The 19177-nt window shown below is 29.6% G+C and overlaps 1 protein-coding gene across 2 annotated transcripts; it reads left to right on the top strand.

The window, feature by feature from the left end:
- Positions 1-2339: 2339 nt before the first annotated feature.
- LOC100158713 (amino acid transporter AVT1J) lies at positions 2340-18309 on the top strand. Of its 2 annotated transcripts, none has more exons than XM_008189899.3 (9): positions 2340-3235; positions 6971-7100; positions 7840-8011; positions 8590-8790; positions 9573-9823; positions 11320-11526; positions 12785-12977; positions 16022-16199; positions 17715-18309. In XM_008189899.3, exons 1-8 carry the CDS (start codon positions 2924-2926, stop codon positions 16191-16193), a joined length of 1638 nt encoding a protein of 545 aa, XP_008188121.1. In that variant the 5' UTR covers positions 2340-2923; the 3' UTR covers positions 16194-16199; positions 17715-18309. The 2 variants fall into 2 exon arrangements, with proteins under 2 accessions (XP_008188121.1, XP_001950221.1); XM_001950186.5 differs by having other exon boundaries at positions 2342-3235; positions 8602-8790; positions 17715-18308.
- The last annotated feature ends 868 nt before the right edge of the window (positions 18310-19177 follow it).

Genomic DNA, 19177 nt, shown 5'->3' with positions numbered 1-19177 from the left:
TACTATCTTGGATCATTTAAATACGTTGAAATATCCGTAACATACCACAGAACCCAAAAAAATAATAATCACCATGCAAATTACAATTTTTTTTTTTAAAGAATACCTAAAAACTTAGATTAAGTATCCAGAATGTTATATAAAATACTTTCAAAAAGTGTTAAAAAAGTATTCAGAATACCTACTAGATACCTAAACACTGAAGTATTTCACTAATTTATCCCACCAAAAGTATTCAAGCTCCAAAAGATAAAATAAATTTCAATATAATATTATTAATTTAAATAATATTTAAAAAATGTAAATATAATTTATTAGTTTGATTAAAAAAAATATATATATATATATTATATTATATGACTAGGTACCGGCCAACTGTTTTCCTATTAACATAATCGATGTGTACGTGCATACTTATCTAAAAAACATTTCTTGCCAATTATATTTGTATATACTTAGTATTAATGTATTATAATTTTAAACTCAAATAGGAATGGTGAAGTCTTATCATTGTTTTCTCATACTATATTATAATCATTCAACTGTTAATTCTAATTAACCATATTTTGTTTGATATTATATAGGTCGACGACGTTGACCTTTCTTATAGCTTTCTATTATAATATTATTTTTAAAGGACATGTAATTTACAAAGTGATATACATTTGGTATCAGCTGTATAATGTTATAGAATACATTTTTAAATCAAAAGTTTACGTATTAAGAGGATGTCAGTCGTCAGAGGAACATTTGTTTTCTCTCTCAGACCCTTGCGCAACATCAAATTCACGTTTAGCAGAACCGACCCTGTGTCCTTACTTTCAGTATTATGGTAAATTCATAAACTATCAAACTTTAAGTTAAGGATATTACATGTTTCCCTATGTTGTTTTTTTACGATATTTTAATTTGAGTGTAATATTTATAAGCATTTTTAAATTGTAATAAATATAGTCACGCTCATAACTTACATAAAAATTAAAATGTTATAAAATAGCCAACGTAGCAACTTTGGTAATGTTTTTGACTTAACATTTTGATAATAGGTGAATTCACTCTCATACTTAAAGTAACACCGTCAAAGTGTTAGTTCTGTTGAACATAAATTTGGAATGTTGTGCGTGTGTTGGAGAGAGAAAACAAATATCGTACTTACATCCCCTTAAATCATTATTTTATGTTTATTCTCATTATTGTAATAAATTAAAAATCAACTTGAGACGTTTGTAAAAATATTACAAAATCAAATACACAATATTGAATATTATTAACATAAATAATAAAAAAATATATTATTTATGTAGTACTATAATTATCTATTAATTATGACTTGCTACTACACAGTAAACATTTTCCTAGTTTACTAAAGACTTTAATACAATATATGACATTATGTAGAAAACTATTGATTTTTTAACAACAATCAATTTTCGGCTTTATTTGATCTCCACCTTATGCGCAATTAACACCAGCAGAATATCACGGATCTTTTCTTATCGGATAGTTTAGACGAAAGAAATTGCTGTACAAGTAATAATTCATCCCGTGGTTTCTCCAAAAATCACTTATTATTAATAAAAAAAATTGTGGGTAAGTGCAATATAATTGCGTATAACATACGCGTTAATATACATACGTTTTTATATTTTTGAAATTAGCTAACGATCGATGTTTTTAATTTTTTTTATTAAATAATATTAATGAGTTGGTACTTTTGATCAGATTTTCGAGCGATCGAAAACATATTTTCATGCAACGTGCGTTCAAAATTATTATTTTTAGTATTACGTAGGTCGTAGGTGCCTCTACTGAAAACAAACAAATATTTACGTAAAATAGCCAAAATAAATATATCTACTCGGCAACACCGTATCACAGTATTAAAAATATTATTCTATTATAATATTATAAGCATTATTTGTATAGAGATGCGCACACGGCAATCCGGACGGGGCGCAATAACCATCAACTTTTCAGACGTCGAATATAATTATTGTACCATAGTAATATTACATCAAGATGGTTTGATTTCGGCGTACAATATTATAGCGCGCGTGCACCGCCGCCGAAAGAAATGTGTGGGCCGCCGTCCGTAATATAATGTGCGCGTCGCGAGAGTCGTGGTGGCCGCCGTTTTCGTGTCGCTGGCGGCGGAAGTGGAGGAGATGGTGGCCGCCGATATCAGCGTGTCGATGTCTTGCGACGGGGCCGGGCGCGGGGAGTGTTAAAGGGTGAAAGAGCGAGACCTCAGCGGTATAGTGATGTGCGGCTGAGCGAGAGCGGTAATCGGCGTAGCGAGTGTGCGTAGTGCGTAGTAATAATGTACGTAGTGCGTATGTGCGTAGTGCGTGTAGCGTGTGCCATGGATGAGGGGCAAGAGGACGGACGAAAAAAAGTGAGAGAGCGACGAAAAACACGTGCGAGTGGAAAATCAAAAACGCGTACTACAGTCGCGGCGTCATCAACCGGCGTTGCGCGTGCGTCCGTCCATGTAGGTACCTATAACAACTTGTACTAGTACCAGAGACAGCGCCACAGCGGCAACCGCCGAGTCTACAAAACGTACCATCGTATATAGCTTACAACAACAATATCAACAACAACAATAACAAAAATCGTAATAATATTAATAATATTATAATCGTGTGTTCTTCGTCGGGCATTCACACCCGCCGCTTGCCACCACCACCGAAGCAATAGTACGCGTAGTCGGACCAATGAGAACGGTCGGCATCGTCTCCCCGCCACATCAGGTTTCCCGCGGCCGGGACCCTTCGGCGGCAATATTTAACCAACACTCGCACGAGCCAGGACAATCATTCGGCATTCCGCCGTCGAGACTCCAGCCGCGTGGATGCACATTGCACACTGTCATCAGTTACTTTCAGCGGATCGAATGCAGTCAAGTTATTGACGGACAACTATGATATACGCAGACTTTGGACAGCCAGCGATGGAAGAGGAAGGGCAACCGCGGGGTTTTCAGATACGCGGACACCTGGTGCACGGCATACCGCGAGTCGGCGACTCGAACTACGACCCGGCGTGTCCCACATGCAACCCGGGCTCGATCAACGACACCGTCACACCGACCGCGGTCGTGGTATCTTCGCCGCCGGCGATCGTGACCACCGCGGTGGCGGTCCCGGGCCCAATCCCGGCGACAAACGACTACAATTATAACGGACCGCTGCAACATGAAATCGGCCCAATGGCCGCTTTACGGCAAAACGGGGTAAATTATTAGAAATATATTATACTTAGTTACCTATAAGAAAACGCTTATCGTTATAGGGCGCGGATAATTTCTGTTCTAATATTTTATCGTAGAGTACGCTAAGTAAATGCACAACATGATATTTTGTTTCGTCGAGATTGAAAATCCAAACGTTTTTTTAGTTTTCCACCTTATAATTTTTTATGGATTTATTTTACTCGTCTTTTATTGAAAATTGTTGGAGTTTTCCAGAAATATTTCAAGAACTTAAAAATCAATTATTGAAGAAAAAAAAAATTATTATTTGAATTTTGTTTAATATTTTTTGCCTAATGATTTAAGTAAAAAACTGATATAGTCGATATACACGTATATGCTTACGGATTTCTCCTGGATAATATGTCCCACAGTTACGATATCTTTTTAGTTACCTATCTTTTTAGCTTTCGAAAGGTTAAGTACATATTCAGCACGGTTATTAGGTGTAGATGACCGTGATATTTAGATAGGAAAATATCGAAAGATCTCTGACCATTGATATTTTTCATTTGATAATAATCAATTTTATGATTATGATTTCATAGAACTAAATGATTTTTGATAATTTTTTAGTGCATATTTGGCCTGTTTTTAGTGTTACATCCGCGCTCTATTCAATATAAGCTTGTAAGTTATAAATTATAATATGCGTTTGTCATTGTAATAAGTCATATTTTATGAACACGGAAGAGACGAGTTATTCACACGCGTTGTTTAGTCCTGTTCGCATTATATTTTATATGTATATATAACTGTATTACCTGATATTAATTGTTATTATTAATTATTATTTATTACCAATTTTTTTTAGGTGGTTTATTATAATAATTGGTATATTAATTTTATTTATTATACATTATTATAAATTATTATTGTTATAATATGTTTATTATTTTACTGTGGTTTTATTTCACAGCGCGTAATGTTTTCTTAGTTTTTCTTCGTTTATTTCTTAATTTTCAATGCCCAACCATTGTTTGGATAACAGCCGATAACATGTCTTATTTTTAAAATGTAGTTTTAGAAAATTATTGTGAGATTATTATAATAATCACTTGAAATATTTGCTTAAATTATCGTCGATTAAAATTTTTGACGAAACACAAACATTTTGATTAGTTACATTTTGAGTTAAAGTAAAATCAAAAATTTTTTTTTATTATAATATTCCATTATTCTATATTATATACAAGGTATATACAAGTTGTATATTATATTCTTGTTTTTATTTTACCTAAACTAAATATGTGATATAGCAAAATTTTAGATTATGATTGGCACGATAAATAACGTAATGATTTTACAATCATGTACCTTTTTTATATTCTTATGGCTCAACAGGATTTTTTACTCAAAACTTGTTTCGAAAATGACAAATTTCGTTTATTTTTTGTAATTTTATAATTAATAACTGCATATATTTGAAATTGTATAGTGTAGGCCATAGGTAAAAACATAGGTGCAAATTAAGTTTTAAATTTGGGGGGGGGGGGGTCAAAACGATTTAAACCAACCCATTGTGCGTCGACACTCCCTTATTTAAATTGTAGGTAGGTATTCTAAAAAACTTACAAACATATACTTTCAACGTCTCAGAGCTTTTATTATTTAGACGACTCAAAGGTCTACATAAATATGTTTAACATTCGTCTGTATTTGTTAAGTACATAGGTACTAGGTACTAATGATATTACATACAGATTTTGGTTTTTCAACATGCAATTTATCAAACGATTAATAGAAATAAAATAGTTATCTCAAGGATCCGTAGACCGTCATGTACTAATATATGTGTTCCTAAATGCTAAAAATATTCCTATAATTTTTTTTGAAATTGTAGTTCCTGAATTTTTTTTCTTGAGGGGGTTAAACTAAAAACGTGTTATTTGTGTTGCCATACATTTTGTGGTAGGTAGGTACATATATAAGTAATGTTATAAATTACATATTATGTTGATTGACAACATTCAGAGTTTTTCTATTTTGACAGTAAAAGGCATAACAATTATAATTATATGTATGTAAATATATATAATATATAAACTTTAAATAAATTTATAAATCATTACAAATTTCTATAATATGTAATTGTAATTTAATATTTACCTTATAAATAGCTAATAGGCAATACCACCTTTTGGTTCTTAACTATAGTAAGTTTTAAAACCAAAAAATTCTATCTAGATGATAATAAATTATCTAGCCAAAAAGTACTATTTCATGTTCGTTGTATCAATTAATAATAATTAATAATATATACAATAATAATATAGATACACTACTAATATTATTGTAGGTACCTACATACTCATAAGGACATTTATTAACAAAATAACAATTAATTTTATAAATAATAATAGTACAATAATATTATTTTATTTAACATCCCGTGAAAATCGTGAGTAATTTTGTTAATGCATTTTTTTAGTTAACAGTTTTTTAAAATAATTCTTTACGAAATATATTGTACACTTTTCTAATGCATAAAACCATTTTTTAAATTTTTTTGAGGGGGAGGGGGTGCGAAGACGCGACTAATTTATAAGTATTGATAATTGGACTTCCATTAATGATCCAATACGCCGTCATAATATTTACATATCTTATATATTATACATTCTTATATAATATGAATATTAGTTTTAAAATATATATAATTTTTTTTTGTTATATGTTATCTGTTAACAACCATATTATATCAAATCATATAATATTTCTTACCAGCCTGCTGATGTGGTGTATTGATTATTGCTTATATGAGCTTTTAATTCTTTCAATTATCGATAGCTAATTGAAAAGTACATTGGTCGATATGAATAATAATAGTAATTAGTATTAGGATTATAAAAATAAAGGAGAATAAAATAAATTTACATATCCACATTTATTTATAGTTTATACATAATATTACATGCATGTTAAACAGCCCAGTTAAATGCTGAAAATTATACTTGTTTAATAGCTTGCATGCCTGAAAAAATACTGGAATGACACCCCCAGTGGCGTGATTTCCGTTTTTGAGAATGGTGGGAAAAAAATTTGACCCGCCTATAATAAATCTTATAAAAAACCACTCGCTAACAATTACATTATATTACACTGCAATTGCATTTTTATCTCAATACAAATAGCCTTCTTACATAATTTTATACTTACTAGTTACTCGTTAGTATCATAGGTTACTAGGGCTGGATTGGTATGTATCGGCCCATCAAGATTTTAACTTCTATAAGCGGCCCATTTACATATTCAGTGGCCCAAAATTACGTCTATAATTAATACGAGCTTATAGGTGGTCAATTGTATTTTAAAAGCGAATTTATTTTCACTCACACTCACAGGACCGGTCCAAACTTTAAGCGGCCCACCGAGATTTTCTCGGTAGCTCGCCTAACCAATCCGGCACTGTAAGTTTCTTTCATAGGCATAAAATTTAGCTCATCCATTTTTATGAGAGATAACAATGACAAAATAATGAATACATAATATTATGTAGAAGGATACTTAAATATATATTACCTAAATATATATTAGCTACTATATAGTATATGAAGGCCCAAAACTAGTCCATACCCGGACAGCGACCAGCTAATGATAAGGAGGGGTTCAAATGCCCAAATAACGCCACTGATCACCCCTGATCAAAATGATTACCTATACGTCCAAAAATTAATTGTATTATAGTAAATATTTTTAATTTTATGAATTTTCCAGGGAATGTTAACACGTACTGATGATACTTACTCTTTTAGTGGATTTATCACCGGTATTGCTGTTGTGTTCGTATCAGGTGAAATGGCCGGAATCGGAATGCTCGCCGCTCCATGGGCAGTAGTTAACCTAGGTAAGTCTCTAATAGTAATAATTGTACAATATACCATAAATCCTATAATATATTTCATGTCTACAATTTTATTGTAATTATTTAAAACAATAGTTTGAAAGTAATGGTACAATTTAATACATTTACCTATAGGTATATATTTAAACTTTGCTACGCAAAAATAACCCATGCTATTGTCAAGCCCATAAATATTTTTCAGTTACCTATACTTTTTTTGGTATAACCAGAACATAATATTATTAAGTTTTTACGTTTACATTACATTATTAGGTATATAATACTTACCATATTATTTGAAGTATGTTATATGTTAGTACATTTTAAGATTTTTAAATACTAGTAGGCAATACATTTCAAATTTTTTTTTCTACAATAGTTTAATTATTACATTACTATATTATATAATATATAAGTACCTATCGATAGGAAACCGAGAGGGCGGTTATTCAAAACCCCAGGTCAAATCTATATAACGTATATAACCTTCGTTAATTTACTACACACCGATGTTAGTGCAACAATTAGTTTCTATTATTATCGTTTTTAATAATTTTTTCAAATACAAATTAATTTAGTTATTCATTATTGATTAACACCCCACCCCACCCCACCCCTCACGTACCACCTAAGAGCGATGGTGTCTATAATAACCTGTAGGATGTATACATAGACGTATAATAGACACTAAGTACCCGTTATAACCCAATGGATTATTATAAACTGTGTTCACTGTTTTCAGGATGGCTTGGATTTGTTTTATTGATAACTTTTGGAATTGCAACAGCTTACAGTGCTTGTTGTCTTGGTACCTGTTGGCTAATTCTCGAGGAGAGATACGCCCAGTATCGTATCTACCCGATACCAGATCCATATCCAACAATTGCAATGCACGCTGTGGGAAGACGGACTAGGTATTTATATATTATTCACAATCACCAATAGTAATAAGGTTATCGCCTTATAAACTTCGATGTACAGATGAACGACGCCTTTCGCATAAATACATAATATATATATTCAAATAAAATAGATATATTGCTCTGTTGTACAGTTACTTCACCTACAGTAGGTCGAGTGTACCTCGTAATTGAGTAAGTCATTGTAATGTAAGTGTTAAATTCGAATTCAATGATAAATCATTGCATGCCAACAATTATTCTGAGCGAGGACAATCTTTTAGCCAATATAATATTCCTAATAGTATATTTAATTATATATATGTTTGTTACCATAATTGTATTTTATTTTACTATTTGTAATACCCACTTCGGTACATTGAATTAATTTGTATGTCCTCTTGAATGGAATGTTTGGTTACTATATATATAAATATTTGAATGTGTGAAAGTCGTCGTTCCCTGCTGCAGGGTCGTATATATAATTCTATGACAAAATAGTTACTCACACAACTATAATCATAATATTATTACTAATAACTTTTACCAAAAAATGGAGACATTAAACATGTATAATTATCATAACTTAATAGCGTCGTTTTTAGCTATGCCACAAGAGCATGCATCAGTATTACACTGTTCGGGTCCGCAACCGTATATTTAATGTTGATAGCCCAGACAGCCCAGAAATTGTTTTTGGGCTCACATCCGGAAGTGGAATTTTCCACTTGGCTATTTGTCTTTTCAGTGTCCTTGAGTTCACTGATGTTTTTGGAATCCCCTAAAGATTATTAGTAAGTTCCTACATGCTTCTATAATAGTGATAAAAATATACTAATATGTAATACAGTGAAACTTCCATATTACGAAGTCAGCTCATAAGCAACAAAAAAATCCCATAATAAAGATATTCGTTGAATAGAATTACAAATAAATAATAATTGCTTTTAATTTGACTATGTTAGACTCAAGTCTCAAAAATATTTCATTGAACAGAGAATTCGCTAAATGGAAATTATTATGCTACAGAAGTTTCACTGTATTATGATTTTATGTTATTAATCGAAACATGTGCATTTTAGCGATAAGATAAACATGTAAATCTTATAACTGTCATACTGTACATATAGTATATACTATATATAACACATACCTGCTAGGTATACAATTTACCACATCATACAATGATTAAGATTTAAGTTTCACAAGACCTTTGTAACTCAGGTGGTAATTAAAACAAATGTACTAACTTTTTTAACTAAATTAATATTACTCTCCATATTAACTCTAAAATTGTAGAGTTTAATGTATTATTATTTGTTAGGTACTTTTAACTTTAAATTTAACGTTGTAGCATGTAGCCGTTGAAATAACTCAATTAAATTATTGGTGTTAACTTGACCACCTTTAATTAAGTACCGATATCGGGAATATCACAGACGTGGGTGATATTAAACGCACTATTATACAGATGACAGTTATGATGTATCTCTATATAATATTGACTGTACGATAAATATTAAAATTTAAATAAATTATGATTTTTAATCGTACGATTTGTTTTTGTCTTGAACAGTATTGTGGCCACCGGTGCGTTTCTCACGACAATGACATCCTCTTACTTCATCATAATGCAAATGCTCCTGGATGAACGTATACAAGAAGGCTCAGCGACCGACACACAAAAAAGTGTGCCAGCTAACCAATTTTTCTTGTCCTTTGGAACAATACTTTTCGCTTACGGTGGAGCGGCATCATTCCCAGTGATAAACTTTCAGATGTTCAAACGCGACGAGTTTTCGCACAGCGTGGTGGCCTCATTTATCCGTGAGTAAAGCTGTGCTTATTATAATTAAAAAATGTTATCGTCATTTTGGTGAGGCAAATGGCTGTTGTTGGTAGACTTGACATGGGCAGGTACTTGCAAACGATTTTGGGGTACCTACACATGAACGTGTATTAGGATAGCCCTGGCAAAGGTACTCGGTTTTCGTGATACCTATATAGTCTTTACGATTTTTTGATAAACTATTCTGTTATTAGCACTAGGTTAGGTAGGCATTAACTTTTTTTATAAGTACAAGATTTACCATTATTTTCCAAAATAAAATCTGTTTTCTAAATATAATTTGGATTTGTAACCTTCATAATCGTATCTTTGATAAAATATTATGGACTCTAGTTAATACTCTCCAAAATCACAAATGTTTGAGGTGAAATTCACGTTACAGAGAATTGGTTTATTGGAACTTGGCAGTCGTAAGTACATCGCTTTTTCTGTTGATCAGACCTACTTATACTCAAGCCCGGATTAAGGGGGGTCATGGCCCCCGGGCCTCGATAGTTGAAATTTGTTTAGGGGCCTCAGATTTGTCCATTACATTTTTCATTATAGGCTATGACACTGCATAAATCACCTAAAAAATCGATGATTATTTAACGAGGAGAAAACCTTGTAAATTATAATTTATAAATAAAGTGATACATTATTCATTATTTATTGCTATGCACCTAATACCTATATATATTTATCATAACAGGTACCCAATATTAAATAATATTATAATATACATAATATATTTTTCGTACAGGTGCCGCATTTAAAACTTTGGCCCCTGGGCCTCAAAATGTCTTAATCCGGGCTTGCTTATACCTACTATATTCAATATTGTCTTGTATGTATTACAAAATGTTCTTTAAATTATATAAAACAGTGTTGTCTACCTGTTAGAAATCACAATAACAGAATATATAGTTTACCGAATGGCGAATAATCACACAAGTAGGCACGAATGAACGAAAGCCGATACGTACTTTGGAAATTTTTAGATAAGGTCGATCATCGGATGGACATAGAGCTGGAAAAATTATCTGCAAACCGTACTTTGTACATGCTATTTTTTAAACACACGCCTCTGTAATATTATTATTTTTCTACAATATCTTAATGTACCTATAGCTAAAACGTAGGTAATAGGTATCGACATAACATTGAAATAAATTCACATGTTTATACATTTCTTTATTGTAATTTACGTATCAATAAAATATGTGATGATATAAATTATTGTAAATGGGTGAGTTTCGATATATTTCCCATTTCGACGAATCGATATCTCTATATATTATGGCTCACATCAGCTCCCAAAGAACTGTTTGATATAGGTATAATATACTATATTATGACCTATAGGTACTAGACCTATATAATATATGTATTGGTATTTGATGGGCCAAACATGACTGATTAAACAAAATAATATTATATACTATTATGTGTGTGTTTGGTTATTTATTATTTTTTATTTTTATCCTTGTTCCAGTTTTGACTATTCTGTTCAGTTCAGTTGTTGTTGGAGGATACATCATATATGGTCATACAATTAATCCAAACATCATCATGTCCCTCAGTGACTCGTGGGTATCGTACGCAGCGGTTATTTTGATGGCGGGGCATTTAGTTTTAGGATTCGTCATCATGGCTAAACCAGTGACTGAACAAGCGGAATCGTTCCTTAGCTCAACAAACGGTAAGCACTAATATCAATTATTGTTGTTAAATCATAATTTAGTACGCCGTATTAAAACGATAAAATACGTGTCATTATAATATTCATCACGGCCCATCGCATTTCAACCCCTTTTCCTAGCAGTGATTTTATAACGACTATAAAACGATAAAACCCAGTTAAAACTCTTTAAATTAAATTAGTATACAAATAATATAAGTTTACCTAAAAGTTAAAAGTTACTTTCCATTGTATCAACTTGTACTTACACAGGTTAAATAGAACAAAACCGGGGGAAAGTAGGTAACCACTCTGCTGTACAGTAAGTTGGTGTCGAGTGTGTCTCGTCATTGAGGAGTATAAATCACTGTAATATATGTACTATAATATGTCAAATTGATATATCATTGCATACGAAAAACGGTTCTGAAAGAACACGGTCTGTCAGCCTATATAGGTACTAAGTACATATTTTTATGATATATTAATTGTATTGTTATTAAAGTAATTTATTTCATTGTTCGTAAAACAGTAGATTTAATTTATTTTCGCCGAAAACATTTGCCATTGTGTGTCATCACTGTCATTACCTATAATAAAAGAACTAAAATTGTTATTCTTTGTTTAAATATCAAATTTCGATTAAATTAACTCGTAATATTAAGATATAAGCTATTATAATGTTTAAAAAAAAACTATATTTATAAATTATTTAAATTTTTTGATTACAGTATGGATCAGCTTATAAAAAACATTGTTTTAAATTTTTAATTCTTAGTTATAAAATTAAAATATTTAATACTTTTAAACTCAAAATAATTTGCCAATTTTCGTGATTTTAAAAAGTTTTGTTAAAATTTGAATTTGAAATGCTTATTAAAAAAACTGCTATACAATTTATGACAACCTAACATAGTAATCTTGTATTACATTTTTTAATTTATTGACCATGCGAACATATTTTATCGACATTTAAAGGGGAAAAAAATCCAACATTTCAAATACCAAATGTCTACAAAATAACTCAAAATGCGTTTGTTACCTATGTATCTTAGTTAAAAATAATTTAACTTTTTAACTTGCGAATATCCTGCCTTGATAAGTTGAATTTATTTAGTCGGTAATACCTAAATAATAATAATATTATCGAATAGGTATTTTGTTTTTTTACGAGATAACAGTTATATTTATTCAGTTAGTTTGTATAAAGGTCTGAGTTAACCTATACCTACGAACACCACTTATCAACATACACTCAAAATGTCAATGTTATTTTCAGGGTTTAGTGTTCAACGGTTCTTCGTCCGCATATGCGTTTTACTTGCCATGATATTTGTGGGCGAGTGCATGCCCAACTTCATTAGCTTAGTTGCTCTGATCGGATGTTCAACTGTTATACTTGCCACCTTTGTACTGCCGTCGGTATTCTACTTAAGGTTGTGTGCACAGCAAAGCGCTACTTGGCCTGACAGGTATTTATTATTATTTTACATGGTATTTTGAATTCAATACAATTTTCCTGTAACCGCTAGCCAACAGTATATTGTCACAATACCATTGTTTTATGGTCAACAGTTATTAAACGATCACACATTTAAACTAAAGTATAAACGGACATGTAACTTAAGAAGTTTTTACAGTGTTTTAAATTAATTTGTTGTTTTTGTTTTTAAAACTGGATAAGTCACTTTTTATACAATATGTCGACTCTACCCTCATTATTCAGTAATGTCACAACGTCACTGTAATGAATAATGTTCAATCTGATTGAATGATAAATCATTGCATTCTAAAAACGATTCTGAGCGAAAACGATCTGTCAGCTTTTAAAGATATTTTATGTACATATACATTAAACATATTTTATGAAACATTTATATTATAGCAATTTATTTTACTACACATTATAAGTAGCTAGGTACTAACGGCAGGTTGAATACATTTTTTTCAAAAACATTACATTTATTATAGTTAGCTTACCTACCTATTATTAATATATAATTGGTATAATAGTATATAAATTATATTATTATTAAATATTTGTATTAGCTTATAAATCAATACTGACATAAAGTATAAGAAAACATGCCACATGGATACATCTAGTATATGTAAATTAATTTTTAAAATTTTAGATTCTGAGTGGAACGATGAATGTATTGATTTTACAATGATGTGTGTTTTTTTATTTTTTTTGTGTCTGTATACACGATAAGTAGTCGAAATAATGCTTCGATTTTCAACTTCAGTATCTTGTTCTATTGGAAAGTGAATATCGTTGATGCATTGGAAAGATCAAAATTAAAAATTCCCAATAATTTTCAAAAGCGCCAAGAAAAACCAAAGAAAAATTAAAGAAAAGCGGGAATTTTTACGCAAAATCGATTTTTCACAAAATTGAATTTGGTTTTTGGTGTAACTTTAAAAAATGACCGTAGATACATGAAATTTTGATTGAATGTTTATATCAGCATTTTATATACACCATAATATTTTCAAAATATTTTGACTTATTTTGAGCTCTTTACGGACATTGTCAGTTTTCATTTTTTTTTAGTTTTTTTTCTAAAAATATCAATAAAATTTTATTTGTTGATTAAAAAGGCTTGAAAATTTAATAAAAGGCTCCTAGTATATTGTTTCAAAAGCAGATGAAAAATATTAAAAATCCTTAGTCACAGTTTTTTTTTATAAGCATTTAAAGTTCAAAAATTGACAAATTATGGAAAAATCATGAAAATTAGCAAATTATTTTGAGTTAATAATTCGTAAAAATTTTTCTTTTTAGAACTAGAATACAAGATTCCTTATAGGATAATCTACCTATATCAAAAAAAAAAATGTCTATAAGAAACTCAAATTTAATTTTTATGAGCGTTTGAAATTTATATTTTTACAACATTGGACATTTCTTCGAGTTCTCATGAAGCGATTTTGTTATTTTGTTGTAATTCAAAAACATATAACTGTAGACTCTTGAAATTTATATCATATATGTTTATTTCATTAATTCCCTATACGTCTTGATAACATTTTGAAAATATTTTGACTCTTTTGAGCTGTTTACGGACATTTTCGGTTTCAATTTTTTTAGTTTTTTTTTTCTATAAATATCAATAAAGTTTTATCTATTGGGCCAAAAAGTGTAAAAAATTAACACAAGGCTCGTGATACATTGTTACAATATCAGTTGAAAAATATTAAAAATACATAGGCACAATTTTTTTTTATAAGCATTTAAAGATCGAATTTTGACAAAATTTATCAAATTTTAATTTGAATAATTATTTTGTAGTTAAAAATTTATAAAATGTTCAACTTTTGTATCTAAGAATTGAAAATTTAGAAGAAGATTCCACGTAAGTAATTAATTCTGTTACAAAAAAATCTAAAAAATATATTTACACAGTTTACTTTTATAGCCATTTTAAGTTCAAATTTGAACGAAATTACATATTGTATAACGCGTTATTAGTACCTAATGGATATTGTGATATGGTTAATTTGGAATTTATTATAGGTACCTACTATAGGTAAATTTTTTTTTAATACCATATATAATATTATGTCTTAATATACCTAGACTGACATACCGTCTCCGCTCAGAATCGTTTTTCTTATACAATGATATTATATCATTAAATTCGAATTTAATACCATCCATTATACAGTGGCCCACTTGCAATCTACTATACAGCAGAGTGACATCCACTTACCCACCTTTTTTTTTATTGGTCTTAAGCCCGGTGAATGAGGCCATTTAGCTGTAGGATGGTACTGTAGGGTTTCTGGGAGGGTAGGGAACGGTCGGAGGAACACGTTTTTGTATTTGGCAGAATTTTCAAGTGGGCACCCGTAGGTATCTGCCATGCCCGGGTGGGGGATGGCGGCCTCTCTCTTCAGGCACCGTGACTGCCCGAAGAGAAATGCCACCCATGACCGGGGTTTGAACTGACGACAGTGCATGTCACAACCGATGCTTTAAGTCAGTCGGCAACTCCGTCTCCCGTAAATAAATTAGTAGAATTTTAGTGTAAATATCTAAAAAAAAACTCGTTATTTCTTGTTAAAATATCTAATTTTGTTAACATTTGAACTTAAATTGTTTATAAAAAAATGGTGAAATGTATTTAAGATAGATACGTAACTATGGTAAATTTTTAAGAATAACTTATGAAGAACCTTTTATATTTTATTAAGCTTTCAAGCGTTACCTATTAAATTTAAAATCTCATGAAACTATACAACGTAATTTGGGTATTTTTATTATTGTGAAAATGTCAGAAGCTTAGAAAAGGAGTAATTGGATTTTAAAAGTATTTTGTTACAATAAGAACAACTAACTAGGAATTTGGAACACTGTATAAAATTCAAAGGCTATTGACTAAGAAAACATTTTAATTTAAAATGATTTAAAAAAATTAAAGTGGCTTAAGACTTTAAGCGTACATTTTTTTGTTAATTTCAGTAAGAACATTTTATAGAAAAATTGTGTTAATTGTATTTGTTTTTTTAGGAGCCTGCCGTGGAAATCCAAATTATACATGTATACAATTATCATTCTTGGACTTTCCAGTGGTTTAGGAGCTATGTTTACAGCTCTTTCTGAATTATTCGACCTGCGATCTCTCATTCCTCATTATTATTACTATTATTTCTATGATTTAGACTATCCTAGTCTTAGCTAATTTATGGTAAGCATCAGTGTAGACATAGGTGTTAAATTACATTTACTAGTATACTTAGCTAACACATTGTTTTTATTATGCAAAAAGGTGAACCTACCTATATATAATATTATATTAAGTTGAGTTAAATATTTTTATAAGTTATTTTAATTTCTTAATTGTTTTCCCTACATTTTTTCTTGTAATTTACATATTATTGTAATGTTAAAAATAAAAATTTGAAATTTGATTTAAATGCAGGAACTTAGAAAGGCATCATTAAAAATAAAATGTACATTTTTTTTACATTCATTTTCCCTAAATTAATACCTTCCAGAAACAAGTACGACTTAATTTATTTTGATGGAATATCGAGTTCTTTAATCTCTCTAACCATTAAAAAAAAAAAATAATAATACTATTTTGGACTGTGGAAATAATCTAAACAATAGTATTCAGTATACAGTGTGTGGTGACTATACACTATAATAAAATACAAATTATTTACTCTAAATATAATATTACTAACTGTTCCAACGGCGTTGCTCGGGGAAGAATTTTTTTTTTAAATGTATATGCAATATTCATACGTCGGATTGATGCTTTTTGATCCATCACATATCCAATGTCTTATTATATGTAAAAAGTGTAAAATCAAAAACCTGGTTTGTCACTGTCTTGCTAGACCTAAAATGAAAATCGATTTACGTGCAGTTTAATCACTTAAGATAAACCACTCAACAGAAAATAACTTTGGAATTTTATACTATTTTAAATAAATAGGCTACTTAAATGACTAAATTTCATGTAAATTGATTGGGTATAATGTTAAACCTGTACAATATTACATTTTGATCAAAACAACCCAAATAGTTGTGTTAAATATCTTCGGAGTTTAAATTTAAAGGGGTTTAAGAAGGTGTAAGTCCTTGAAGGATCAGCTAATTATATATCTATTTATTATAAATAATTCTATTACTTAACATATAATATTATAATAGTATACTTAAGTTTTTTAATGAAAGGTAATACCTTATATGTAGTACCATTAGTAGTACACTTCTTATTAGTTTTTTTATAGATACTTATTTTGTAAATATATTACAAAATAGTGCACAACTAAAAATATTATCAAATGAAAAAAAAATTGTAGCTTTTACATACACAAATTCAAATTTTAGTAAATTAATCTTATAACATATTAAAGTAATAAATGTTAATCCACTAGAAGTGATGAGTAGGATACACACATTATTATAAGTCTTCTGGATGTATAGTTATGGTTTTAATAATTTCATCAGAAAATGATTCAACTTCAACTGGTGTAATAAGTTTGGTTACTACATGTGTTATTAACCCAACCATTATTTCATCTAATCTAACGTTATTTTAGTTGAATAGGTACTCAATAATTTAAGCTGTTTTTGTACTATTAATTACTAGTTATTTAATTTACTTATAAAGTTATTAAAAGTAAAAATATCGTTGTTAAATCTACATTTTATTTAACTTAAATATTATAACAAATGTTTTTTTTTTCAGTGCACTGCACACAATCAGACTGGTTTAGGATGTACGGGCTGTTGTTTCACCACGTGCAAACACAGCTCAAAAACATCCGTCAACTTTAAAGACTAATAAAATATCCTCCAAAAGCGGCTGCAGCTGTAGCCCAAAGCATTCTTTAGTGGCCGATCACCACAGTGATTAGTGCAACTCTTGCTATCACTGCTATAACTTTTCGTCGTCCGGTGGCAGCCATTAAACTTTCACAAACGGCATCCTAGCAGTTGCATTTGACAGCGGTCACCATAATAATATTAAGTTTCCATGGATGACTCATAAATTGATTTTGTACATTGGTGCCATATATCACGCCCTTATCGATAAAAAATTATGTTCTAATTGTATAGAACAAGCGTATTTTTCCGTTTTTGCTCATTGTGGCAGTTTGTGCGATTTCCTTTGTTTCAAATAACAATAATAATTAATAAGTAATAACTAATGCTCAAATGCCTAATGTTGATTCTGAGAAGATAAACATGGGAACTTGTAAATATAAATATACTATATATTATATTATTAAGTATACAATAATTGTGGATATTATATTATATTATATTATAATACCTATAGCATTTTATTTTACTAGCCATTTTACTATTAATATTTAAATATTAAATGAAACTTATATTTATATATTATACATTTAGTATAGCTTAAATAAATTAAAATAAAAACCTAATACATTTATGATCATTAGAAGGTACTTATTTTTATATTCTGAGTAGACCGATGAACATATTATTCAATTTATAATGATATGCACTTGTTTTTTTTTTGTGTTTGGAGACATTTTTTATAGTAGAAAAAGTTCTCCAATCTTACACTTCAATAAAATATGTTCTGGTAGGAAATTAAATCTAATTGATACTTAAAACTTTTGGAGGGTCAAAAGTAAAAAAGTAAAGTACATACTTTTCTTAATAATTGTAAAAACAAACCTTGTTTTCGACAAAATCGATCTTGTATTTTGTTGTATCTAATTCACAAAAGAATAACCGCAGATATTAAAAAAAAATTTATCGTAAATCCACAATTCAAGTGTTTTAATAAAATTCATCTAAATTGCGAACATTTTCAAATTATTTTGTAGTTAAAAATATTCGTCAAATTTTTAATATTCATACCTAAGATTTGAAAATGTAATACTAAGTTTCACATAAGTATTGCTAAATACTAAATAAAGTTGAGTTCAATTTTACTAATTTTTTTTATCAGTGATATAACTTAACATTATTACGAAATTGGATATTAATACTAAAAATTTTTTTTTATTTTTTGTTGTAATTAAATAATTATAGGTACTTCCAGAATTTTTAAACATTTCACTGTTACATACATTTTACATATTTTTTATACTTAATGAAATTATCAAAATATTTATTACTTTTAGTTTTTAATTACTTATTTACCTGTAAGCATTTAAAATGTTGAATTTTTTA

This window comes from Acyrthosiphon pisum, chromosome X, assembly GCF_005508785.2.
Source record: "Acyrthosiphon pisum isolate AL4f chromosome X, pea_aphid_22Mar2018_4r6ur, whole genome shotgun sequence".
In the NCBI taxonomy this organism is placed as follows: domain Eukaryota; kingdom Metazoa; phylum Arthropoda; class Insecta; order Hemiptera; family Aphididae; genus Acyrthosiphon; species Acyrthosiphon pisum.
The sequence above is the reverse complement of the archived record's forward strand: the minus strand, read 5'-3'. Positions and strand labels throughout refer to the sequence as shown.